Here is a 25,112-nt window from a genome sequence, read left to right on the forward strand (position 1 = left end):
ATGAAATAGTTTTCAAAGCTTCATCTCCATTATTCACTGAAATTATTGGAACCATTTAGGTACCTATGTAGTGCTCGATTTTTGTGTGGTATATGAACTGATTTTTCTAACTTTGACAACCTTGTAATCCTACACAGTTTGGTGTTCATTGAAATTTATCTAGTAGTGTGCTTAATCATGTTTCCTTTGTCTTTTGACAAAGGTTGATTAAGTTCATTGTGAATAAAGTTTAAAGATACATAATGAATTTTCAGTTCATCAAAAGAGTTTGCATCTGAGAGTCTTTATTCTCTCCTCTTCGATTTGTGATGATAGAACTTAATCTGGATTCATTTCCAGCATATTGTGTGCCAAAGGGAAATTCAACCAAGTACAGTTGATCTCTCAGATTTGCACACTGTATTTTCTCACTTGAAGTATTGAAGTATTATTCTTTGTAAAAAAAAAAAAAAAGACTCCACTATTTGCCTAGGGATTTGAATTGATTAATGTTTATTCACTTGTAAATTATACCTTGCCTACGTTAATTAAAAAGCAGGTAACGTAGCTTACCAGAAGATCAATATAAAACGTCTTTATTTTCAGCACAATATTTAATCTCATGTTATTTTTCCACTTTTATGAGTTTTTCCTCTTTATTTTAACAATGTCCTTCCTATACCCCTTAGATTTAACTATATAATTCCCCAATGTGCTGAGTTTTGCCTTGTGTTCTTGCCATCCACCCACCTGTCTGCATTTACTGTCTCCCCCTAGAGTTCACATTCCTGAGGAGCAGAGGTCCTGCCTGATTTAGATGGGCTCCTCTATGGCACATTCTAGGTCTTCAGTTTGGACTTCATGTCATTCATTGTTTCCCTACTGGGGCAATAGTGAACTATGTGCTTCCTACTGCCTATGTGTTTCCTGTTTTTAGGTAAAGTGTTTGAGCTGATGTATGAACTCTCTCAAGCCACAAATTAAAGTGTCACCAGCACTGAAATATTTGCCTATCATTTCTTGAACACCTACCCTCCTATCCAGAGGGTAGAGTCACATCCTCAAGGTAATGGGCGCCTGTGGGACTTACTGTGCTGCTCCAGGTGACCAGGGGCATGGGAGAGTGTGCAGTAGAAGCATGGTGTAAGCCCTGGGGAACCCTGCCTTCAGTCGTTGCTAATTTACACAGCGTATCAACCCAAACTTCTGTGCCATAAGACTGTAAACGCCTTCAGAGCTGCAAGCATGTTCCCTTCTAAGATTTCTTAAGGTCTAACATAGCACCTGGTACACAGTAACGATATTTGGTGAATAAACAAGTTGTTTTTGGCAAGAAATCTAATAATATTCAATCGTAAAGTTCTAAAATGTCATATATAAAAATATATCAACCAAAAAAAGACACTAGAAGGTCTCTTCCTAAATATTTTGGTATTTGGATTCAATAAGATCTCTTATAAATTTACAAAATTCATGAGTTCTGCCCCTTAACTCAGAAAGGTCTATGTCAAATCGTATCAGATTTAATGTAGGTATTGTCCGGTATGCAAGACAAAGTGGAAATAATATTCTTGGGTTTATACAAAGCATATTAAGAAGCTTAAAAATAAGAATCAAAAATTTTAACTTTGTAGGTTTAAAACACTGGGTCAATATGTATCAGTAAGTTTTAATGTCAGTGTTATATCAAGCAGTCACTTGCAAACCACACACACACACACACACACACACACACACACACACACACACAAACAAATGTTATGCGGTATCGTAATGGCCTCGTTGAAATTATTTCCCAAATGTTAACTTTAAGAAATAAAGTCAAATGTCAACACTGCCTCTAATACTTAAATCTTCAAAGCTGCCTAATTCGGGCAGTAGCATAAAGCACGTATTTATGTCCTCCCTCACCCTGCCTCTCTCTCCAAATGCTGTCAAATGACTTTCACTAATTCTGTCTTAGAAAATGTGCAAAAAGGATTTCCATAGAGGTCTTTGGAGATTTCCTGTGTCCTCATGTGTGTAATAGGTTAGGTCAAGTAACAATGAAGGAAGAAGAAAGAATAGGAATTTTGTTTTACATATTTTCCTCCTTCTGGTCATTGAGAGAAAAAGAATAAAAAGGAAAATTATACCATAAAGTTGATGTCAGTGTTAAATTAAATTAAGATCATATGTTTGGCTATGGCAGCCATAATATTTTGATTATTGAAGAGATTGTTGGTAATGAAGTACATATTTAAGAAATATTTTTAGTGTATACTGACTACATGTACAAACTGTGAGATATGCATCTAATAAAATGATGGATTTAGAAATTGCTTAGCACCTAAATTCACACTTTACAAAACCGCTATTTATAGAAAGAACGTGATAGTTAAGCTACCACAGTAGAATATTGTAATCTGCCTTACATTACCTTAGATAATAGTACCATATTTTAAAATAATGTTGTAAACCATTCAATTATTTATTCACACCTAAGTTATATAAATTGGAAAATTTTGGATTGTGCAGGAAAAGAATTATTTTTATAAAAGTAAGACCTCACTGTCATGGCTTAAAGAGTTTGCTGTGAAACAAGTTATACTATGGATAAAAATAAACCAAACCAACATGAATTTTTAATACACAAAAAAATATTTTATGGAGACATTAAAAACAGCTATTAATTTTAATCTTTTCTGTTATGAAATGAAAACATCAGTGAATCTGGCCATGCTGTATGTTTAATACGTATTTCTTTTCCTGATAGGTCCTTAACACTTACAGTAAAATCTCCATAGACCTGGAAGATGATCTCAGCCTGGGGAGAGCCTATGAAGCAATAGCCAAGGTCCTGCAGAGGTAAGTTAGCACATCCTTGTCTTGCTGTCACTGTGAATTCACTCAGCTGTGAAAGACTTAAATTGTTTGAGGTCTGTCGCTTTCCATTACTGCCTGCTTAAATTTTAAGCAGTGCCCTTCTTAAGTGACCCTTTCATCGTAAGTTATTTTAAACCAATGTGGTATCTTAAAATATGCACCTAAACTCTCCTTTGTCTATTCCTCCTTTGTACTATTTTATTTTTGATTTTCTGTGAGTTTAGTGACGACCTTGAATGAAAGGGAAAAATCAGGTCACATCTCACAGGTCAAAAAAGCAGAGAACGCAGAAATATATAGTACGCTTCAGTAACTTGGCTCACCCTAACCTTTCGAGATCTCTTCTTTGAGGAAAGTTTTCATTTATGTTTCAATCTTGCTTCTTCCATTAAGACATCTGTCTTTGAGCATCCATATCCGGGTAAACACCAGAATGCAAAAACAATATTCCCAATATCTCATTTAAAACAGAAAATTTAATAAAAGTACACCTGAACAACTTCTGATACAAATTTTTCCATGGAAACCACATGATTTACCCTTCACTCATTTTATTGTTATTGTTGTGTACTCCATTTAATTATTGCACTATGTTCTAACATTATGATTTAATTCAAGATAGAATAAGAATAAGAACAGTTATTAAAATTAAGACCGTGGTTTTGGATATGTGATCTTATACCCAATGTCTAGCTTTTTAATAATGGTAGTAGTAGCAGTAAGACGAAGAAGAAAAAGAAGAGATATAGATTGTGTCAAGTTCTAATTTCTATATTTCAGCTGCAAACACATACAAGGTAGTGTTTTAAAAGATAAAATTGTTATTTAAGAGGCATTTAAGGGGTGCCTGGGTGGCTCAGTTGGTTGAGTGTCCAATTGGCTTAGGTAATGATCTCACAGTTCACAGGATCAAGCACCATGTCGGGCTCTGTGCTGACAGCCTGCTTGGGATTCTCTCCCCCCCCCGCCCCTCCCCTGCTTACACAGGCATTCTCCCTCCTCTCTCCTCTCTCTCTCTCTCTCTTTCTTAAAATAAACATTTTTTTTAAAAGGCATTTAAAAGATTAAATGCCTGGGGCGCCTGGGTGGCTTAGTCGGTTGAGTGTCCAACTTCGGCTCAGGTCATGATCTCGCAGTTTGTGAGTTTGAGCCCCACATCAGGCTCTGCACTGATAGCTCAGAGCCTGGAGCCTGCTTCAGATTCTGTGTCTCCCTCTCTCTCTGCCCCTCCCCCACTTATGCTCTGTCTCTCTCTGTCTCTCAAAAATGAATAAATGTAAAAAAAAAAAATTTAAGATTAAATGCCTAATGAACTAAAAGTACATCTTCATTATATAATTACCATTGCCAATATAGTAATCATTAATTATTAAATAAGTTAATTGAATATTAAAATACCAATGCCAATGAAATGAAACGTATAGTACAAAATACCAAATAAAAGGCAATACAGTCATTACTGCATAAATGGTTAAAGATACAGACATATTTATAAGGAAAATAAGGATATTTACTCTAGGAAAGCAGGGCCAGCCATGAGTAAAGCAAGCAACCCATGAGTGTTGTGGTTCTTCCAAGTAGAGATCAGTAACTAGTCCATGGAAAACTAACCCAACTATCCCTTAAATTTTTACTTTCCACATAACACCTGGAAAAAAGTAGGGGTTTGAACACAAAGAAGACATTTATAAGTTTTCAGTTTAATGTCTCTTTGTAACACACCAACTCTGTGCCATTTGGTGCAGTTCATTTTGATTATTAAAATTACAATAAAAATTATGCTTGGTTTGCAAACATTATTCATTCTGGAGACATGCTTGTAATCCAAACCACTTGTATATCAAAGTGAATTTCAAGAACCAATGCCTCAGTTGTAATCATGTGATATCCAGCATCAGGTACTACTCATATTGCAAGACATAACTCATTTATCAAGTTAAAATTTATTAGAAATGTTTGCTCGTCCTGTGGAACACTCACGGAACAAGTTACTCTCAATCCAAGGTTTTTCTCTACTTGACTCTGCTGTTAATACTGCCCAGAATCAGTAGAAAATGGCTGAAGTTTTTGTCTTGCTTTGTAGTAGCAGACCTGGTCTAAGCCTGTACAGTTAAATAAATGCATCCCTTAACATGTTTATAAAATAATTCTTATAAAATGACATGTGTTCCAACATAACTAAAAAGATAAAACTCCAGGGGAAAACATTTCCTTTTATAAACAGATATTGAGTACTTCCTATGTCATAAATGTTGTCCTTTGGTTACTGATAGTCTTTATTTTTTAAACTTCTGGATACATGAGGTTACCTTAAAATAATTCTCACCTGTAAAAAACAGACACCTTGCTTGGAATATTTTAGTCTCTGGTCAACGATTTGAATTCCTGGTCCATACAGTAAAAGCAAAGGGGAGAGTTGAACAATTATCTGGTAAACAATGGCAACAACAACAACAGACAGACAATTTAATGTTTTAATTTGGCTGCTTAAGTGTTATATGGGGTTTAGATGCGGAACAGGATACAGCTATTTTGATAGCCCATAAAGTAGGGTGTGTTTTTGTAGGAATGGGGACAATTCTATTCCAACAGTCTAACAGTCTAAGAACCTGCCTTGGGGCAAGCATACAATAGGCAGGAAGATTGATCCCCACCTCACTTTCATACCAAATGAAACAAATTCCACTTATAAAAATTCCCATCTACTACTAAGTAACAATGAAGCCATCGATGATTTCTATGGTAGACATGGGTTCCTAGTTTTATCATGTTATGCAATACACAAAAGAGCACAGGAGATGCTTCTTCTGGGGCCGTAGGGAAGAAGTACTGCAGGGACACTGTAAGTTTTCCAATCCACATCTGCCATTTTGCCATATTGCTGGTAGTTATGGAGTGGCGCTCAGGGGAGTAGAAGCCTCAGCATATTCTTTTACCATTTATGTAAAATAACTCAAGAAAGAGACAGATGTTTCAAAAACAAAAGTCCTCTTCAGGTGGACAGCATATCCTAGATATCTAAGAAGCCTTATTACATCAAGTCCACTGATTACTAAAAATGCATTGATACAGATATTGTGGTCATTTAAAAAAAATTCTCTTTAAGGGCTCAGTGTTCTTTGATACACACACACACACACACACACACACACACACATCTATCTCTTTCATAGTCACAAACTGCCCTCAGATTAGCAGCAACATGCAAGAAATGAAGAACAACCAAAATAGGGGAAATTATGGTAGTGGTGGCAGAAAAATAAATCAAGCTGCATATGAGCTTCGCATCTTCTCTAAATCTTTTTCCGAACCTGTATAATTGCACAAGTTTCACTAATGGTAGCCCTATCTCTATAAATATATTTTATCTCTTAAGGAAATGGAAGAGGATAGCCATGACTAGCGTAAGTGTATGTCTAAGGCTATCAGCTGAGCGTGCATGAAAGGTGAATAATCTTTAAGGCTAGAAGCTTCTAAAATGCTTATAAGAATTTATTCTGAGCCTTCGATTGAAAAACACACCATGTTCCCTCAAGACTAAGGACTTGGTAATACAGAATTGTCCATTTGGTAATGCTGGACCCAGCCATGCCATTAGAGTTATTGATGAAGGTTTTAATAGTGAACAGGATGTGTTATTTTTGCTGTAGTTCTGAATAATATTAATTGCACAGGGGGTTAAGGGGCAAAACAAAAAATAAGCATTACAATGCATTCCCCCCCCAACACTTGTAATACTAGAAGAAAAGGGGGGGTTGATATTCTAAAATGATAACAATTGTGTATGACACAGCTATAAAAGCCAGAATTATGGTCCATAAAACAAAGAGAGAATGAGTTGAGAAATTACCAAGTAAATATTATTATTACACAGACAATTTGAGTAAATACAGAGAGCAAAATTCCTCAATTTTCTTTACGGCATTTTTTTTGCCTCATTTACTGAAATAACTCATTTTACTGAAATGCCACACTCTCCAAATAATCAGGGTGACTTTTGAAAAGAATCTAGGGGGAAGAAAATCACAAAAATGAGAATTATTCAAGACATATTGGTCACAACTAGCCTACCTCTGGGTTTATTCCATACTCGTTGTGAATTTTCTTGCAAACTCGGGTTAAATTATTTCCTAGGAAACTTTCCACAGTGGAGATCTTTCAATCAATCAGTACAAAGTTTCAAGTGTGAAAATTACCTTTCTGTTATAGCTGGAAATTAATTTCTTTTTGCTTGAGAGAAATGACATGCCCTAGTAATTTTCATATATTCTTTAAAATGGAACATCCAGGCTTTGATGCGAAATTTCCTAAAAATGACCCCCCAAAAATACATCAAAACATTTCTATTAATTCATGAAATTAAGAATAGCTTTTTACATTTTCTCCTGTCACTGATTCCATTTGCCTTATTACTTTCATCTGTGGCCCACAAACTTGGTGGCACAATCAACAAACCCCTTAGTGGCTGTTTCATCTCTGCTCTATTTGATTTCTTCTCTCTGAGTAAATGATTAAGTTTTCATGCATTGGTTCAACCAAAATCTATGTTCACTCAACCACATCCTTTATTGATTACTTCTACTGCAAACAGTAGGCCAAGTGTGATATACATAATTGGACAGTTGTCAGGGGATGTGGGTGTTAACAGTCCTGTTTTCCCAGTTGGAAACTGGAATCACCTTGATACACAAATATTCTGCACTGTTTCATTCTCATCCTTTGGACCGAGGAGTCCTGTTCCTCAGAATATATGTTTTTAACTCTCTAAGGTCTGGTTGAATGAATTTAATGATTATACCATATAATATGCTGTTCAAGTTGCACCTGTGCACTGCCTATAGAAAACTGGAATTAATATTTGTCTAACATTTTCACCTTGTCCTTTAACTTATACAAATTATCTGTGGCTTTTCTATAAGAAAATATTTTATTCTTTCCCTTCCAAAGAAAGACTGGTTTCTAAACCTATTGCTACCTTTGAAATTTGGAAATCCTGTAAGCAATACATAATGTTTATATTTCAGATGCTAGAGTAACAATTCTGCTGGCTGTAGCACTGTGCATTCATTGAGTGGAGCATATAATTTATAACAGAAAGAATTTTTCTCTAGCATTATTTGTTGAGAGCAAGTTCCAGATAATTTTAGATGTGTGGGAAATCTGTCACTCCTTTGGGAGAGAAACGACTGGACTCACCCACCCAGCAATAGTTCTGTTTATACTACTTTGTATTTCTTGCTCGCCGAACTTGGTTTTTTGTTTGTGTATGTTGATTTAACAATCCTCAGCAGGCCAAACCTAATCCAAAATGTACTTCCATCAAAAATACATCAGCTTTTAGGAACATGAACATAAATAACCTCCAGTGAGTCCATTTTAAGTAAATAAAAATAATAATTTTTCCCTGAGGTTTTAAAGTGATATGCAAAGAAGCCTCTATTTTTTTTTCTTATTTCATCAATTTTTTGTTGTTGAATATTACAGTCCAAGAAAGAGCTTGGAGAGTTTGCATCAATTTGATAAAACATTTTTAGTCCTAGAAATCCACAAGTTTTGCTCAAAATTCTAAATAGTGTACTTTTTTATTTATTAATAATTTTGTACTCTCCAGCTCTCTCAATACCATTTTAGTTGTTCCAGAAAATAAATATTTAAATTAGTAAATGCACCTCTCACGGTGCCTTACTCCATGTCTTCAATTTGAAATATTCCTCAAACAATTCATAATTTTTCTGGAGAATTGAGCTATGCCTAAATGTGGAAGAAAATTATTCATGATTGTGTTATGAAAAAATGAGAACAGAATCATAAACAGCAATATCCACAACTTTAAGAATGTGAAATTCCATCCTATTTCTGATATGTAGAACATTCTTTTGCCAACAAGAAAGGAAAAAAAGAATGCCTGATAGTACCTGGCACTCAAGGAAGCCAAAAAAAAAAAAAAGTGTTAATTCTTTGACCCTGCCCCCTAAAAGCCAGACACCAGAACCTTATGTGCTGTCTTGCAGAGTGCACGTTGACTTTGTGGCATTTAATTCATTGCAAAATGGAAGATTTTCAAAAAGTAATGCGTAGCTAAATTGACTTTTCTTCTCAGCTGGTGGTAGACAGTATCAGGTAGAGAGCTGTGGATATGACAGCTTTCTATTTCACTGAGGTAATAATAATACTGGCTGTCATTTATTGAGTCACTACCATGTTTCAGGCTATACATGTATGTAATTTTTCATCTGCAACAAGTTATGGCTGTTTTAAAATTGAGGAAACTGAAGCTGAGAACGAATGCAGATGTGATCAGAGTTACTCATCTCAGAGGCCAATCTGGGTTTCAAGCCTGGATCTTTCTAATAGCTACCATAACACACTGTGACTTTGAAACAATACAACTTATTTTTGCAAGCACACCACAGCTTACCTATGAAAATAAACGTTATCCTCATCAAATCTTAGGAGGTTATGCAAGTTGATACCTATAATCCTGACACTACCTATTTAAATTATACTCTTTTGAAATGCTTTCTGAGTTTGTGGTATATTCTTTTGAGTGTGTATGTGTGTGTGTATATATATATCTTCATTCAAAATAGCATCAAAATAGCATCACATCATTGTTTGAGAGGTGGGTTTGATCTCTAGAAACAGCCAAAAGGATTTAGAGTCACATTTAGAAAACACAGTAAATAATCTCTATGGGTAACATGATTTTTGAAACAAAACTCATTAAATTACTTATGAATGCTTTATACCACCGTACTATGCAGCAGTTTTTCGAAAAATTGCCATTAGCCTTATCATTAGATGACATCACTTGGAGGAAATTGTCTTCCTTTGCATGCTTGGTAGGTCTTGGACAGCTGTAAATATGGGTGGAAAAATTAGGGCTTGAAATATAATTTGCCAGACATATGCATGTAGGGGTTAGGGCATGGTGTGGTAGGAAATGAAATTGCCCATAGTAAGCTTTTAATGGAGGGGAAATGAATGCCTGGGGCAGGACTCTGGAAACAGCCAACTTTGGATAGTCAACAATCTCAATGTCAGTAAGCTATCTGGGTAAATGAGAGATACAGGGAAAGTGAGAGAATAGAGATTGGTCAAGAGTTCTAGATGCTACGGAGAAAGAAACATTTAGGAAAATATGAGACAGTTAACAGCAGCAACTCCCAACTTGTGCTGAAGATCTATGTAAGTTTGAAGGAGAAAGAAACATGGGAGGACCTGTGAATCTAAAAGCACACTAAACATCTTATGCAGTTCAAAATTCAAAGATGTTTCACATAATACATATTACAATTTTTCAAATTCATATAGATGCTTGGAGGTCACCACTGTGTTCACTGGATTTGTCTCCAAATCTGTTTTGCTCCCTTTTAAGACTAGATTTACCCCAAAACACTAGACTTACTCTTATAAAAATATTCAAATAAATGTGCTTTAAGTTTCAAACTGCTGTAGACAGTTCATAGTACCTATCACAGTTAATTCTATGTACAAATGTTTATATTGATCTCTCCAAATTGACAGTGAAACACTTTAAGGGCAGGAACCATATTCCCCATCAACTAGCACATTCTAGGGCATTTGATAGTCTCTCAACAAAATTACTGAAATAAAAAGATGTTCTTGATGTTACAGAAATATCCAGGAGACAGGAATTGACAGTCATGGACTCCAAACATCCAATTACTGATGTTCTTGAAAGTTACCTGGAAACTTAATTTTTATAAGTACTGCACAGGTGTTTCCCTTCTCAAATTTTCAACCATTCTTTTATTTAAAAATATATGAAGGCCTAGTCTATTCTAAGCACTCTGTTAGTAACTATATGTCATTTTAAACATTTTGCCAGTATATATGTAACACTTCTATAGATCACTTTAATGACATCCAAGATTTCACAGCTAAGGGACACTTGCAAGAACAAACTACCATTTACCTTTATAAACTTTTTACGGGTTTTATTAAAAAATATAACAGCTTTATTGAGATATAATTCATATACCATATAACTCACCCCTCTTTTTTGACATTTGAAGACTAGTTTTATTAAATATTTAGTATAGATCAAAGACTATGGGATAATGATGCAGTTGTTCCTCGGAGCTGCTGTGTTTATTTCCATACAGATCATAGAAAAATAGCATGTAGACTAAATGTTTAATTTTAGTCGGTGTTTAAAGGCAACTTGAGGGAGAGCATCCAATATGGTGGCATATGAAGGTCCTGAACTCACCCCCCATAGATACACTGAATCTATAGCTACATATGGAATAATTCCCTCTGAAAAAGACCTGAAAACTAGCTGAACAGCTCCTTTACAAAAATGGCAAAAGGGCCACATCTAGATTGGTGGGAGAGGCTGAGAAGCATTCTCACCAAAACCCCACCCACAGCATGGTGACCCACAATCAGGAGTGATCTCACAAATCTTCAAATTCTCCCTGAGGGATGAGGGGTTCATGCCCCACATTAGGCACCCCAATCCCTGAGACTGGCAATGGAGAGACAAACCCCCAAAATGTCTGGCTTTGAAAAACAATGAGGCTCACATCCAGGAAACCGAAAGAGCTATAGGGAACTAGAGTACTTCTCTTAAAGAGCTTGAATGCAACTTACTTACCCCAGGGACCAGCACAAAAGTTGCAGTCTGAAAAGTTTATAGATTATATGTGAAGTTTGCTCATCTTAAAGCATATGCTAGAGGGGAAAAGGCCTATGGGACTCTCTCCAGGAGCAGAGGCACTGGTAGGTGCCATTTTTTCACTCTCTCTCTACCTTGATAGCTCCAGCAAGTGTGCCCTGGCCCTGTGCTCTCCTGCTTCTTTGCTAAAACTGTTGGGCACATACAGCATACATAGGAGATGCTCCAATCATCTGGCTCTGATAGCCAGAGGAGAGAGGCCTGCATTTCTGGAACACATGGCACTGTAACAGAGAGACGGTTCTTGGCAGGCTAACATCCACAGCACTACAGAGACAGAAGACTGAAACATACTCCCAGTCTTTCAGGGAAAGAGGCATACTTACTTGTTCTGGAACTTAAGGCTGAGGGGCAGACTTCAAGTTTGCCACCTACCTAGAGGCCACAGAGGTACTCTCAGGGAATGTAGACATGGGGGAGGTGGGGGCATCTTTGTTCATTCCATCCTTTGTGCCTTTCTACAGGGCACTGGTGCCTCGTGGAAAGGAGCTTATACACTTACCTGAAGCCCCAAGTTTTGCTACTGTTACCAGGGAACACCTCCAGGCCATCTGGTCTGAAGGCCAGCAGGGTTTATAATGATAGCCCCACAGGACTATATATATTTGAGTACTCTAAAGCTGCTGCCTGAGTGTCTGGCTTCCAATAAGTCTGAAACTAGGTGCTGACTGAGATCTCCCTCAGTTAGGACAACATTGACCAACAAGGTTCATTTCCTATACAAGGCCAGTCCTTCAAGGCTGAGAGAGGTAGTGTTTCACCTAGTACATAGAAACAGAGTCTCAAGAAAACTGAGAAAACCTCTAGAGGACTATGATCCAAATGAATGAGCATGATAAAACCTCAGAAAAAAATTCAGTGAAATGGAAATAAGTAATTTACTTATTAAAAGAGTTAAAAGCAGTGGTAATTAAGACACTCAACGACTTGGGAGAAGAATGGATGAACACAGTGGGAAACTTCACAAAGAGATAGAAAATACAAGAAAGCACAGGAGGAAACAAAAGTCACAGGGCCAAAGAATACAATAACTGAAGTGTAAAATAAACTAGAGTGGTTCAGCATCAGACTAGATGAAGCAGAGGAAAGGATAAGTGATCTAGAAGACAGGGCAGTAGAACTCACCCAAATAGAGCAGCAAAAAGAAGGAAGAATTTTCAAAAGTAAAAGATAGCTTAGAAGACCATTGAGACAACAACAAACAGAATAACAGTTATAATGTAAGAGTCCCAAAAGGAGAAGAGAGAGATAAAGTGGGAGAAAACTCATTTGAAGAAATAACTGCCGAAAACTTACCTAACATGGGGAAAAAACAGACATCTATATCCAGGAATCCTAGACAGATTCAAATAAGATGATACCAAAAAAATTCACACCAAGACACATAATTGAAATATCAAAAGGTAAAGAAAAAATTTTAAAAGGAGTAAGAGAAAAACAAGTTGTTTTTTCAACTTGAGAAACAAGAGAAACCCCAAAAGACTACCAGTAGATTTTTCAGCAGAAACTTTGCAGCTGAGAAGGGAGGCAAACAATATATTCAATTGTGCTGAAAGGGAAAAAGTTCCGGCCAAAAATGCTTCACCCAGCAAGGTTATAATTCTGAATTGAAGGAGAGATCAAAAATTTTCCAGACAAGCAAAAGCTAGAGAAATTCACTATCATAAACTGGCTTTACTAGAAATGTTAAAGGGACTAATTTAACCTGAAAAAAAGGCATTAATTAGTAACAAGTGAACATATTAAAGTATAAATCTCACTGGTAAAGGTAAATATGTAGTAAAGGTAATGAGTTAGTCACTGATAAAACTCATATAAAAGTTAAAAGACAAAACTAGGGGCCTGGGTGGCTTAGTCGGTTAAGCATCCAACTTCAACTCAGGTCATGATCTTGTGGTTTGTGGGTTCGAGCCCCGTGTTGGGCTCTGTGCTGACAGCTCAGAGCCTGGAGCCTGCTTTGGATTCTGTGTCTCCCCTCTCTCTGTCCCTCCCATGCTCATGCTCTGTTTCTCTCTGTCTCTCAATAATAAATAAATGTTAAAAATTTTAAAAGACAAAACTAGTTAAGGGGTGCCTAAGGATCTGACTCTTGATTTTGTTGTTTTTTTTTTTTTTTTTTAATTTTTTTTTTTTTCAACGTTTTTTATTTACTTTTTGGGACAGAGAGAGACAGAGCATGAACGGGGGAGGGGCAGAGAGAGAGGGAGACACAGAATCGGAAACAGGCTCCAGGCTCCGAGCCATCAGCCCAGAGCCTGACGCGGGGCTCGAACTCACGGGCCGCGAGATCGTGACCTGGCTGAAGTCGGACGCTTAACCGACTGTGCCACCCAGGCGCCCCTTGATTTTGGTTCAAGTCATGATCTCACAGTCATGGGATCGAGCCCCATGCTCACCATGGAGCCTACTTGGGATTCTTTCTCCCCATCTCTCTCTGCCCCTTCCCTGTGGTCTCTCTCATTCTCTATCTCTAAAAAAAGACAATACTAGTTAAAATAACTACAATAATCTCTTAAGAATGCAAAAATAAAAAGATGTAAAATGTGACATCAAAAACATTAGACATGGGGGGGGAGGAAAGTGTAGTTTTAGTTTTAGTTTTAGTTGCCATCAACTTAAAACAAGCTGTTATATACACAGGCTATTATATATGCCCCTCATGGTAACCACAAAGCAAAAACCAATAGTAAATACACAAAAGATAATAAGAAAGGAATCTAAGAATAACACTAAAGAAAGTCATCAAACCATAAGGGAAGAGATCAAGAGAAAAAGACAGGAACACAGAGGAATTACAAAGCAGCCAGAAAACAGTTAACAAAATGGCAATAAACACACACCTATGAATGATTACTTTAGATATAAATGGGCTAATTTATACAACCAAAACACAAAGTGTGACAAAACAGATAAAAACAAAACAAAACAAAACAAAACAAAACAAAACAAGACCCACCTACATGTTGTCTACAAGAGACTAACTTTAGATGTAAGGATACACACAGACTGAAAGTGAAGGGATAAAAAAGATGTTTCATACAAATGGAAAGCAAAAGAAAGCTGGGGTAGTTATGCTTACAAAATAGGCTTAAAAGAGACTGTAATAAAAGACAAAGAACGAATTATATAATGATAAAGGGGTCAATCCAACAAGAGGATATAACATTTGTAAATATTTATGCACCTAAATATATAAAGCAAATATTAACAGACCAAAAGGGAGAAATTTACAGCACTACAACAAAAGTAGGGGACTTTATTGCCTCACTTACATCAATAGATAGATCATTCGGACAGAAAATCAATAAGGAAACATCAGCCTTAAATGACACTTTAGACCAGTTGGACATAATAGATATATACAGAACATTCCATAAAAAGCAGCAGAATACACATTCTTCTCAAGTGCACAGGGAATATTCTTCACAACAGATCATGTGTTAGAGTACAAAACAAGTCTCAATAAATTTAAGAGGATTGAAATCAAATAAAGCATCTTTTCTGACCACAATGGTATGAAACCAGAAATCAATTACAGGGAAAAAAAAAAAACAGAAAAATCACAAATGTGTAGCAATAAAACAACATGCTACTGAACAACCAGTGACCCAATGAAAGGAGAAATTAAACGAGAAATCAAAAAAGTGAATGTGATACACCACATTAACAAAATGAATGATAAAATCATATGATCATCTCAATAGTGGCAGAAAAAAACATCTGACAAAATTCAACATCCATTTAGATAACACTCCCAAGGAAGTGAGTATAGAGGGAATGAACCTCAACATAGTAAAGACTATATGTGAAGCCCACAGCTAATATTATACTCAATGGTGAAAATCTGGAAGCTTTTCCTCTAAAATGGGGAAAAAGACAAGGATGCCCATTCTCACCACTTTTATTCAACATAGTGTTAGAAGTCCTAGAAACTGGGCAAGAAAAAGAAAGAAAGTTCTCCAAATTGGAAAAAGAGGTAAAACTCTCACTATTTGCAGACGACATAACTTTATATATATAGAAAACCCTCAAGACTGCACCAAAAAACTGTTAGAATAAATGAATTCAGTAAATTTTCTCGGTACAAAATCAACACACAAAAATTTGTTGCATTTCTATACATGAACAACAATCTATCAGAAAGAGTAATTAAGAAAATAATCCCATCTACACTGACATCAAAAAGAATAAAATACCTAAGAATAAATTTAACCAAGGAGGTGAAAGACCCATACACTGAAAACTATAAGACACTGATAAACTGAAGTAAACACAAATAAATGGAAAGATATTCTGTGTTCATGGATTGGAAAAATTAATATTGTTAAAATGTCCATACTATCCAAAGCAATCTACAGATGTAGTGTAATCCCTGTCAAAATCCTAATGGCATTTTCCATAGAATAGAACAATCCTAAAATGTATATTGAACCACAAAAGACCCTGAATAGTCAAAACAATCATGAGAAAGTTATGCTCCCTTATTTCAAACTATATTATAAATCTATAATAATCAAAACAGTATGGTATTGGCATAAAAACAGACACATAGATCAACAGAACCAAATAGAGTCCAGAAATAAACCCATATATATATGACCAATTAATTTACACCAAAAGGTCAAGAATATACATTGGGGAAAGGACAGTTTCTTTAATAAATGGTGTGGGAGAACTGGACAACCATGTGCAAAAGACGGAACCTAGTTACCATTCACAAAAAATTAACTCCAAATGAATTAAAGACAATATAAGACCTGAAATCATTAAACTCTGAGGAGGTAAGTAGTAAGCTCTTTGACATATGTCTTGGTGGGGTTGTTGTTGTTGTTTTGATCTGACTCCAAAAACAAAAGCATGAAAGCAAAGATAAATAAGTGGGACTACATCAAACTAAAAAGTTTCTTCTGCACAGCAAAGGAAATGATCAATAAAATGTAAAGGCAATCTGCTGAATTAGAGACAATATTTGCAAGTCATATATCTGAAAAGAGGTTAATGTCCAAAATATAAAGAACTCATATTACTCAAAATAGAAAAAAACAACAATCTAGTTAAGAAGTGGGCAAAGGATCTGAATAGACATTTTTCCAAAGAAGACATACACATAGACAACAGGGCCATGAAAATATGCTCAGCATCACTAATCATCAGAGAAATGCAAATCAGAACCTCAATCAGGTGTCACTTCACACCTGTTAGAATGGCTATTATTAAAAAGACAAGAAACAAATGTTGGCAAGGGCATGGAGAGGGGAACCCTTGTGCACTGCTGGTAGGAATACAAATTGGTGCAGCCACTATGGAAAACAGTATGAAGGTTCCTCAAAAAAATTGAAAGTAGAACTACTGTATGATCCATCTATTCTATTTCTAGATATTTATCTCAAGAAAATGAAAACACTAACTTGAAAAGATATATGCACCCCTGTGCTCACTGTAGCATTATTTATAGTTGCTGAGACATGGAAACAACCTAAGTGGCCATCAATGGATGAAGGAATAAGATATAGTATATATCTTATAGTATATATATATATATACTTATATATATTTATACTTAGTATAAAGTATATATGTATACTTTATACTTATACATATACTTATATGTATATGTATACTTATACTACTTATACATATACTTATATGTATATAAGTATATATATATACTTACATATTTATATATACTTAAGTGTATATATATATATATATACTTATAGTATACTATAAGATATAGTATATACACACAGTGTATACGGTGGAATTCTACTCCACCATAAAAAAGAACAAAACCTTGCCGTTTGTGACAACATGGATAGATTTTAAGAGTATTAAGCTAAGTGAAATAAGTCCAGCAGAGAAAAATAAATACTTACACTGTCACTAATGCAGAATCTGAAAAACAAAATGAATGAATAAAATAAAACAAAATGAAACTAATAAGCAGACTGGTGGTTGCCAGGGAGAAGGGGGAACAGGGGTGGTGTAATAGGTGAATGGGGTCAGGAGGTACAGACTTCCAGTTGTGAAGTGAATAAGTCATGGGGATGTGGTGAGCATCAGGGTGACTATAACCAATGGTACTGAGCATATTGAAGGTTGCCAGGGAAGAGTGACTCTTAAAAAAGTGCTCATCAAAAGAAAAAACATTTTTGTAACTTTTTTATGGTGACTAGACTTGTGGTGGTGATCGTTGCATAGTGTATACAAGCGTTGAAACGCATTGTAGACTTGAAACTAAACTTCCTAGAAAATTTTAAGCAAGAACTTACTAGCCAATGAACTACCCTAGTCCATTATACTGAAGTAGCTTTATTTTTAGATTTCACTGAATATAAGATTGTTTCTATTGGAAGATGCACCTTATGTACTACCAAAAAGATATTCTAACTAAACTGTAACATACCACTCATGCTTAGAATTTTTATTTTATACTTAATAAAAGAGCTATTTTAGTCTCACATGCAGACATTTTTATCATTAATCTTAAGCATTCATGGAAAAATACAAACAAAACAAATTTATTACACTCCTCAAACATCTTTCTGTTCCAAGTCCAATTTTTCTGAATCACTTTTAAATCAGAACTGTCATTATTTTTTTCCCAAACATATCATCTTTTGTGTCATCAAGAACATTGGTACTCTAGCCTTTTTAAAAATAATGTTCCAGTATCAGCTCCAGTAATTTTTTCCAAGTCATGGACATTCATTTTGCCCATTTTGAAGTTAGCACTTTCTTGACTTTTAGAAGATTTCAGAAAGGTGTTTTAGAAAACAACCAGTCCTCAGATTCCTGTCTGAAATTATCTAAAATAGTTGTTCATAGAAGGATCAAGGCATTGCAATTGTTGGGTCATGTCCAGGAATATAAGCCTAGTCCATTCTACAGCACCAACTATGGCCTGACTGCTACTGATCTGACAGTGATTATTAGATGCCTACCTGTTGTAAGACATCTTGATTTCAGAAATGTTAGAGCATGGGAAAATGTGTGTTTTAGAATCAATGAAATATTGCTAAATTTTTCTTTAACGGCAATAATTTAAAAGTTTGTGGCAAAATTTCTGTATATGCCACATTCATTATCATACTATCCAGAGCTGCTATGAGTAAATTCTTGAAGTCTAAACTGAGAAATGCCCATACAAGGAGCAAAACAACCTCTACATTTCAGAATTTCGTCTTATTAATTATTGAGTCATGGCATAGATGTTCACTGGGAGCTGCAAAAGGAGATTCTAGGGATTCAGAAACATTCAGAAGTAAGAGTTTTTCTTTTATTATACTTAATTGAGGAACACAATTATAGGTTTTCTGTTATTTTAAAATCTCTAAATTCTGGGGGTACCTGGGTGGCTCAGTCAGTTAAGCACCTGACTCTTGATTTTGGCTCAGGTCATGATCTTGCAGTTCATGAGTTTGAGCCCTGCATGGGGCACTGCACTGACAGCACTGAGCCTGCTTGGGATTCTCTGTCTCCTATCTCCCTTTCTCTGTGCCTTTCCCCTGCTCATGCATGCACTCTCTTTCTCTCAAAAATAAATAAACTTTAAAATAAAATAAAGTCTCTAAATTCTGGATGTTGTCACATTAATAAAAAATTTCAATAGTTCTGATATGATTTAACAATAGAATTTCATATAATCTTAGATTCATTATTCTGTGTTAGGAATTGGCAAAAAAAAAAAAATCCAGAGATTCAGCAGATACTGAATTTCTTCAGCATACTTAATTTGGAGCCATTATTTGAAATCACTTCCTGCTTTTGTCCATAGCATTTTAATTCTTAATGGCATGTCCCTGAAATGGCAGTTCAATGTCCCTTGAGCTGGACTTCGGCTTCAATCACCTCTACAAAATCAGTCACAGCATATTATATCTTGGATATAGATGTTTTCAAAAATTACTATCTCTTTGGTTGCTCAAATATTTTTTATCTTAGTTCTTAGATCTCATTCACCCTTATGAGAAGGTACCTCTCTCAATGGGCCCCCAAGCATTCTTCACATAGGACATCACTACCACTGGCTCCTAAAAGAGCTTGTCTCCTTAGATTGGCTTTCAAATTTCAAATAATTATCTCCTTTAGAGAGATTTTTAGAGTCTTTCCACTCTTCTCTCTCCTTTATGTTTAGCTCTTACTCATATAAAACTAAGATTGTTATATATCCTTGAAGTGGTATTCAGATCATGAAAAACTGATGATCATTTGGGACTTAGATTTGTAAAATTAGAGCAGAATTCATATAATAAGGGTTTCTTAATATAATTCATTGAAATCCTTAATATGATGATTTTAAATGATCTTTAAATCATTTTTCAATTCTTTATGAAAGAAAAAAAAATCCAAACTTGTTTTAGTTAGTTTTGGTAATTTGAGTTGCTGTAATAGTCTCCAAAATCCCAGTGGTATATCACAATGAAATCTCATTTCTTACTTATAAAAATGCTTGCAGTTTGCCCATGATTGTACCATGCCTTTCAGAAGCCCGGCCCTTCCAACTGGGTCTGTCTCTATCTTTCATTCTTTAGAGTCCTGGTTGAGGGAGTTCTGAATACTCCGTTTTCATCATATTTGTTCTAATGCCTCCAGTAGGTATTGCCTCCCCATAAAGGACTGGCTTCATTTACAAAGTAGTATGGAAAGTCTCAATGTTTTCAAAGGTTTTATCTTTTTTTTTTTTTTTTAAATTTTTTTTTTCAACGTTTTTTATTTATTTTTGGGACAGAGAGAGACAGAGCATGAACGGGGGAGGGGCAGAGAGAGAGGGAGACACAGAATCGGAAACAGGCTCCAGGCTCCGAGCCATCGGCCCAGAGCCCGACGCGGGGCTCGAACTCACGGAGCGGGAGATCGTGACCTGGCCGAAGTCGGACGCTTAACCGACTGCGCCACCCAGGCGCCCCAAAGGTTTTATCTTTTTGTTTAATGATAGCTTTATTGAGATATAATTCATATACCATATTCACCCTTTAAAGTCTACAATTCAGTAGGTTTTAATATATTCACAGAGTTGTACAACTATCACCACAATTTAATTCAGATCATGGTTGCCAGTCCAAAAAGCAACCCCATATCCCTTAGCAGCCACTATCTATATTCCCCTTCTCACCAGCCTCTGGTAACCACTAACCTACTTTCTGTTTCTTTGGATTTTCCTGTTCTGGGCATTTTATGTAAATGGAATCATACACTGTATTTTTTGTGACTGGCTTCTTTCACTAAAATGTTTTCAAGGGTGATCCATGTTATGGCATGTGTCACTAAACTACTTCATTCCTTCCTATGGCAGAAAAATATTCCATTGTATGGATATACCACATTTTGCTTATCCATTCAATTGATAGACCTTTAGGTTGTTTCCACTTTTTGGCTACTATAAATAATGCTGCTATGAACATTTGTGTACAAGTTTTTGTGTGGACATATATTTTATTTCTTTTGGGTATACACATAGGAGTGAAATTGCTGGATCATAGGGTAACTGTATAATAAAATTTTTGAGGACCTGCCAACCTGTTTTTCAAAGCAGGTGCACCATTTTACAATCCCACCAGCAACACTTGAAAGTTTAAAGGTTTAAGTTTTAACTCACTGTATACTCCAACAAAGACAGGCCATGTATTTTTTAATTTTGTACTTCAGACTTTTTTATCCTGAATCATCTTGCACTTTCTAAATCAGAGACACAAAATATTTTCTCTTTAGTGTGATGTTAAATGAGATGATTCTCCAATAGTTTCCTATTTTATTTATTCTAGCCAAGGAAAGATGCCAGAAGCAATTAAATACTTGAAAAAAGTTGTGGAAATTGCAAGAAATAATTTTCAAAGCCTAGATGTCGTGAGAGCAAGTACAATGCTTGGGGACATCTATAATGAAAAAGTGAGTATGTGTTTCTTTATTATTAGTAGTAGTAGTAGTAGTAGTTGAGAGAGAGAGAGCATGCGCGTGCATGAGCGGGGAGTGGAGCAGAGAGAGAGGAAGGACAGAGGATATGAAGCGGACTCTGTGCTGACAATAGACATACCAATGTGAGGCTCGAACTCACCAACCAGAGATCGTGACCTGAGCCAAAGTTAGACACTTAACCAATTGAGCTACCCAGGCGCCCCTGTTTCTTTCGTACAGGTAGAAATTTGCAGAGTTTTAAAATTCTATTCCCATTTGACTCTCCCCTTCCCATAATATGTTATGCAGAATGACCTCAGGACTACAGGGCCTAGTTAATGCACAAGACAGTTCCTTCCTCTTCTTCTAGGACCTGAGAGCCATCTTGGGCACAGTCACCACAAGCTGCTAAAAGTGATTCATATCTTCACAGCCAGTGAAGATTCTAAGTGGTTTTGGATTTGAAGAGCAATTAAAACATTTCAATTCAAAGAATATCATTATAACGGTTGGCTTTTATCTACTGACACTAACATTCATCTCCTTGCTCCAAATTCTCATTTTATTAATCCAGCTGTGATGCCCCTCCTAGGTCCTTCAGGAGAAGAAAGCACAATCCCAAGAGTAATTCTGAAGGAAATATGGAATTCTAGCATCAGATTGGTTATGTGAAAGAAAAGAGAAACAAGAGAAAGTCTAAAATTAAAAGTATCCTATTCAAGAGGTCATTACTAGTATAATGCATTGGTCATAATGCATTGATCTTTTGATTTATGTTCTCATGACTTTGTATTTTATTAACTAGATTTTTCTTTAAGAAACAGTATAAAAGAGGCTTTTTTCTCTAGTTATAATTGCTGTTTTGATAATGAATAGGATCTATCATTTTTGAGGGTAGTTTCATTCATTCTTAATGTTTATACACCTTTTCTTAATTTTTTTGAGAGGTTGTTTATGTCGTGATTAAAAGCACTAATTCTGAGACCAAACTGGTTAAAAGCCTAGTTCTTTCACTTATAAGATCTGTGACCTAGGACAAGTTACTTACCTCTAGGTGCCTCAATTTTCTCACCTCGTAAGGTTGCAGTGAGTACTGAGTTAATAAATGTAAAGCAATTAGAATAGCATCTGGCAGGGGAAGCCAGTGCCAGCTATATAAGCCATTATTACTCTCTACACCTTCATGTGGTATCATACAATTCCCCTTTTCCCAAGGCTCAGAGGGTTTAAATAACCTACCCCAGGTCTCCGTGTTTCTAGGTGGCAGTGGTATTCAAACCTATACTCTTCACCGCTACCGTCTTTTATTTGCCATATAATTTACTTTGATGATTTCAGAATTATTTAGGCTTTTTTTTTTAAGGAAATAGAGTTTGAAATTAATTTGAATGAATGAAACTACTGTCTTTAGTCCCTGCTATGGGAAACACGCTTTCAAACAGGGAACCTGATTTCTTTGTACACCCCTCTCTCTTGCTAGCCCTGGTTCATTTGCTTCCTCTCTCTCCTATTACTCACTATCTTTAAACCCGCCTTTTTCTCTTGACTCTCACCCTCTACCTTCTTTCCTCCTCCCCTACACACCTTGCCCTTCTCTCCTGCCCCTGTCGTTCTGGTCTTGCTCTCAACTCAGTGGTCCTCTCTCTCTGATCTCCCCCCCACTTCGTTTCCCCTGTTTCTTTGTGCCTCCCCAGGTGTTCCCCCAGGTCTTTCTCTCCACTGTGTCCCCATTCTGCTGCCCCATCTCTGTGGCACTACGCTACTCTGGTGACTCCTCTCTCCTGGATCTTGTACGTGCTTTTGTTTACTTTTCAGGATACTGTGGTGAAAAACAGACAAGGCTTATGCCCTTGCAAGGCTGACAGCCTAGTGGGAGCTCATGCTGTAGTAGCAGAATTGGTATTCCTAATTATACATAGTCTTACTTTTTAACAGGGTTGTTCTTTAAAAAAAGAAATGCAAAAAATGCAAATTACTTTACTCTTCTACCAAACAATACTCAGAACTCAGTGTTTTGGTATGGCACAAATACTAAGCATCTGCCTATATTTTCCTAATTGCAGAAAGCATAAGGAAAACGAAACAATAAACCTTTCTAAGAGGTAATTTTTATATTTGCATTTTTAAGCTTTTTGGCCAAGAGTTTGTATCTCATCATATTCTCTGGTTTTTAATTCTTAAAGAAGAGTCTAATATCTTAAAGGCAAGAAACATGAATAATGTCCAAAGGTTGTGTCAACTACCAAAAGTTAATTTTCCTACCAGTTTATCCCCAGTTTATCCCAATTCTAATATAAAATTTGGAGGATTCCAGGTATTCATGCTATCTTCAAGTATGCATGCCTTCAAATATACAAGTTGGTTCATGCACCTTAATGATTACTTACATTTTAATGTAATAAATGGTCACTGAAAAATAGTATGATATTAAGTACACAATAGTATAACAGTTTAATGGCATGACAGACTTCTGAACAAAACTTGCTTTGTTACTAAAATTGTTAATGTTGTACTCAATTATTTTGCATTACTGTGATTCTTCACAGATACTTCCTCAAGTCAGAAAATCTACTGATAAGTTCTCAGGCTGAATCTGTATTGTTAAATCATTACCAAGAGTATGATTTGAAAACATATAAGAAAGTGGGTTTATTAGAACTAAATATAGTTATTTTTCCTTCTCATCTTTTTGAAACAAGAGGATAGCCTTGATGACGTCCTGAATTTCCTTCTAGTTCTACAAAGGGAACTAGAGAAATGACAAGGAATGACTAGGAAAATAACATTTCCTGGGGGAAATGACAAAGAATTATTTCATGTCTCTGTTTTCAGCTTATGGATATTTCCTAATTATATTAAATGCCTTTATTTCAATGATATACCTGAGCAATTTCATAAACTATTGTGCATCACATGCTATCTACTACACTTTTCCATGAAGGAAACTAGCAGGATGAAGAGGAACCTCACTGATTTTTGCCCACCTGACCCTGAATCTGAATTCAGCTACTTATTAACTGTGACCTTGGGCACATGAATTCTTTGATCCTCAGTTCTTTCATATTTTAATTGTCAAGAACAAGATGACTTGAAGACTAGCTATTTAAGGATTAGAAATGTAAAAATATGTACATGGTACCTAGGTGAGTTCCTGGAACATACTGGGTACACAAAAGCACTTAGCTTCTTAATATCTCAAGCTCAGATCTCTCCCTGCAACTTCAGACTCATATCCTACTGTCTGCTTGACATCTTCACTTAGATCACTTCAAATATAAACTGTTAAAAACTGAACTTATCATTTTCCCCTCTAAATTCTATTCCTCTATTAACTTAGTATTCAATTATGATAGAATATGATTCAGGTATTTTCTAGTCAGACTTCTCAGTCTGTGAGCTCCCCTTATCTGACCTCATCCAAGTCCATGGCTTTAAATAGCATCCATATGCTGATGACTCCCGAGTTTGTATCTCCATCCCTGATCTCTCTTTGGGACACTTGTAACTCTAACTGGCTACTTAGCATCTCCACCTGGATGTCTAACAGACATGTCAAATTTAACATGATTCCTTCCTCCCAGTCTTCCACGTCTAAATAAATGGCTTCATTATCTATCAGCCCCCTTGCTCAAGCCAAAAATCTGGATATTTTTTTTATTCTTGTCTCCTT

At 35.9% G+C, this 25,112-nt stretch overlaps 1 protein-coding gene across 10 annotated transcripts in view; it reads left to right on the forward strand.

Moving 5' to 3' along the window:
- TTC29 (tetratricopeptide repeat domain 29) overlaps positions 1-25,112 on the forward strand; it is a 668,675-nt gene that overhangs the window by 552,855 nt on the left and 90,708 nt on the right. For all 10 annotated transcript variants that reach the window (XM_058721224.1, XM_058721230.1, XM_058721227.1 and 7 more), the window contains 2 exons: positions 2,735-2,826; positions 21,313-21,436. In XM_058721224.1, coding sequence (XP_058577207.1) covers positions 2,735-2,826; positions 21,313-21,436 — 216 coding nt within the window. The remainder of the gene's footprint in view (positions 1-2,734; positions 2,827-21,312; positions 21,437-25,112) is intronic.

The sequence above is a fragment of the Neofelis nebulosa genome, chromosome 3 (genome assembly GCF_028018385.1).
Source record: "Neofelis nebulosa isolate mNeoNeb1 chromosome 3, mNeoNeb1.pri, whole genome shotgun sequence".
Lineage (NCBI taxonomy): Eukaryota > Metazoa > Chordata > Mammalia > Carnivora > Felidae > Neofelis > Neofelis nebulosa.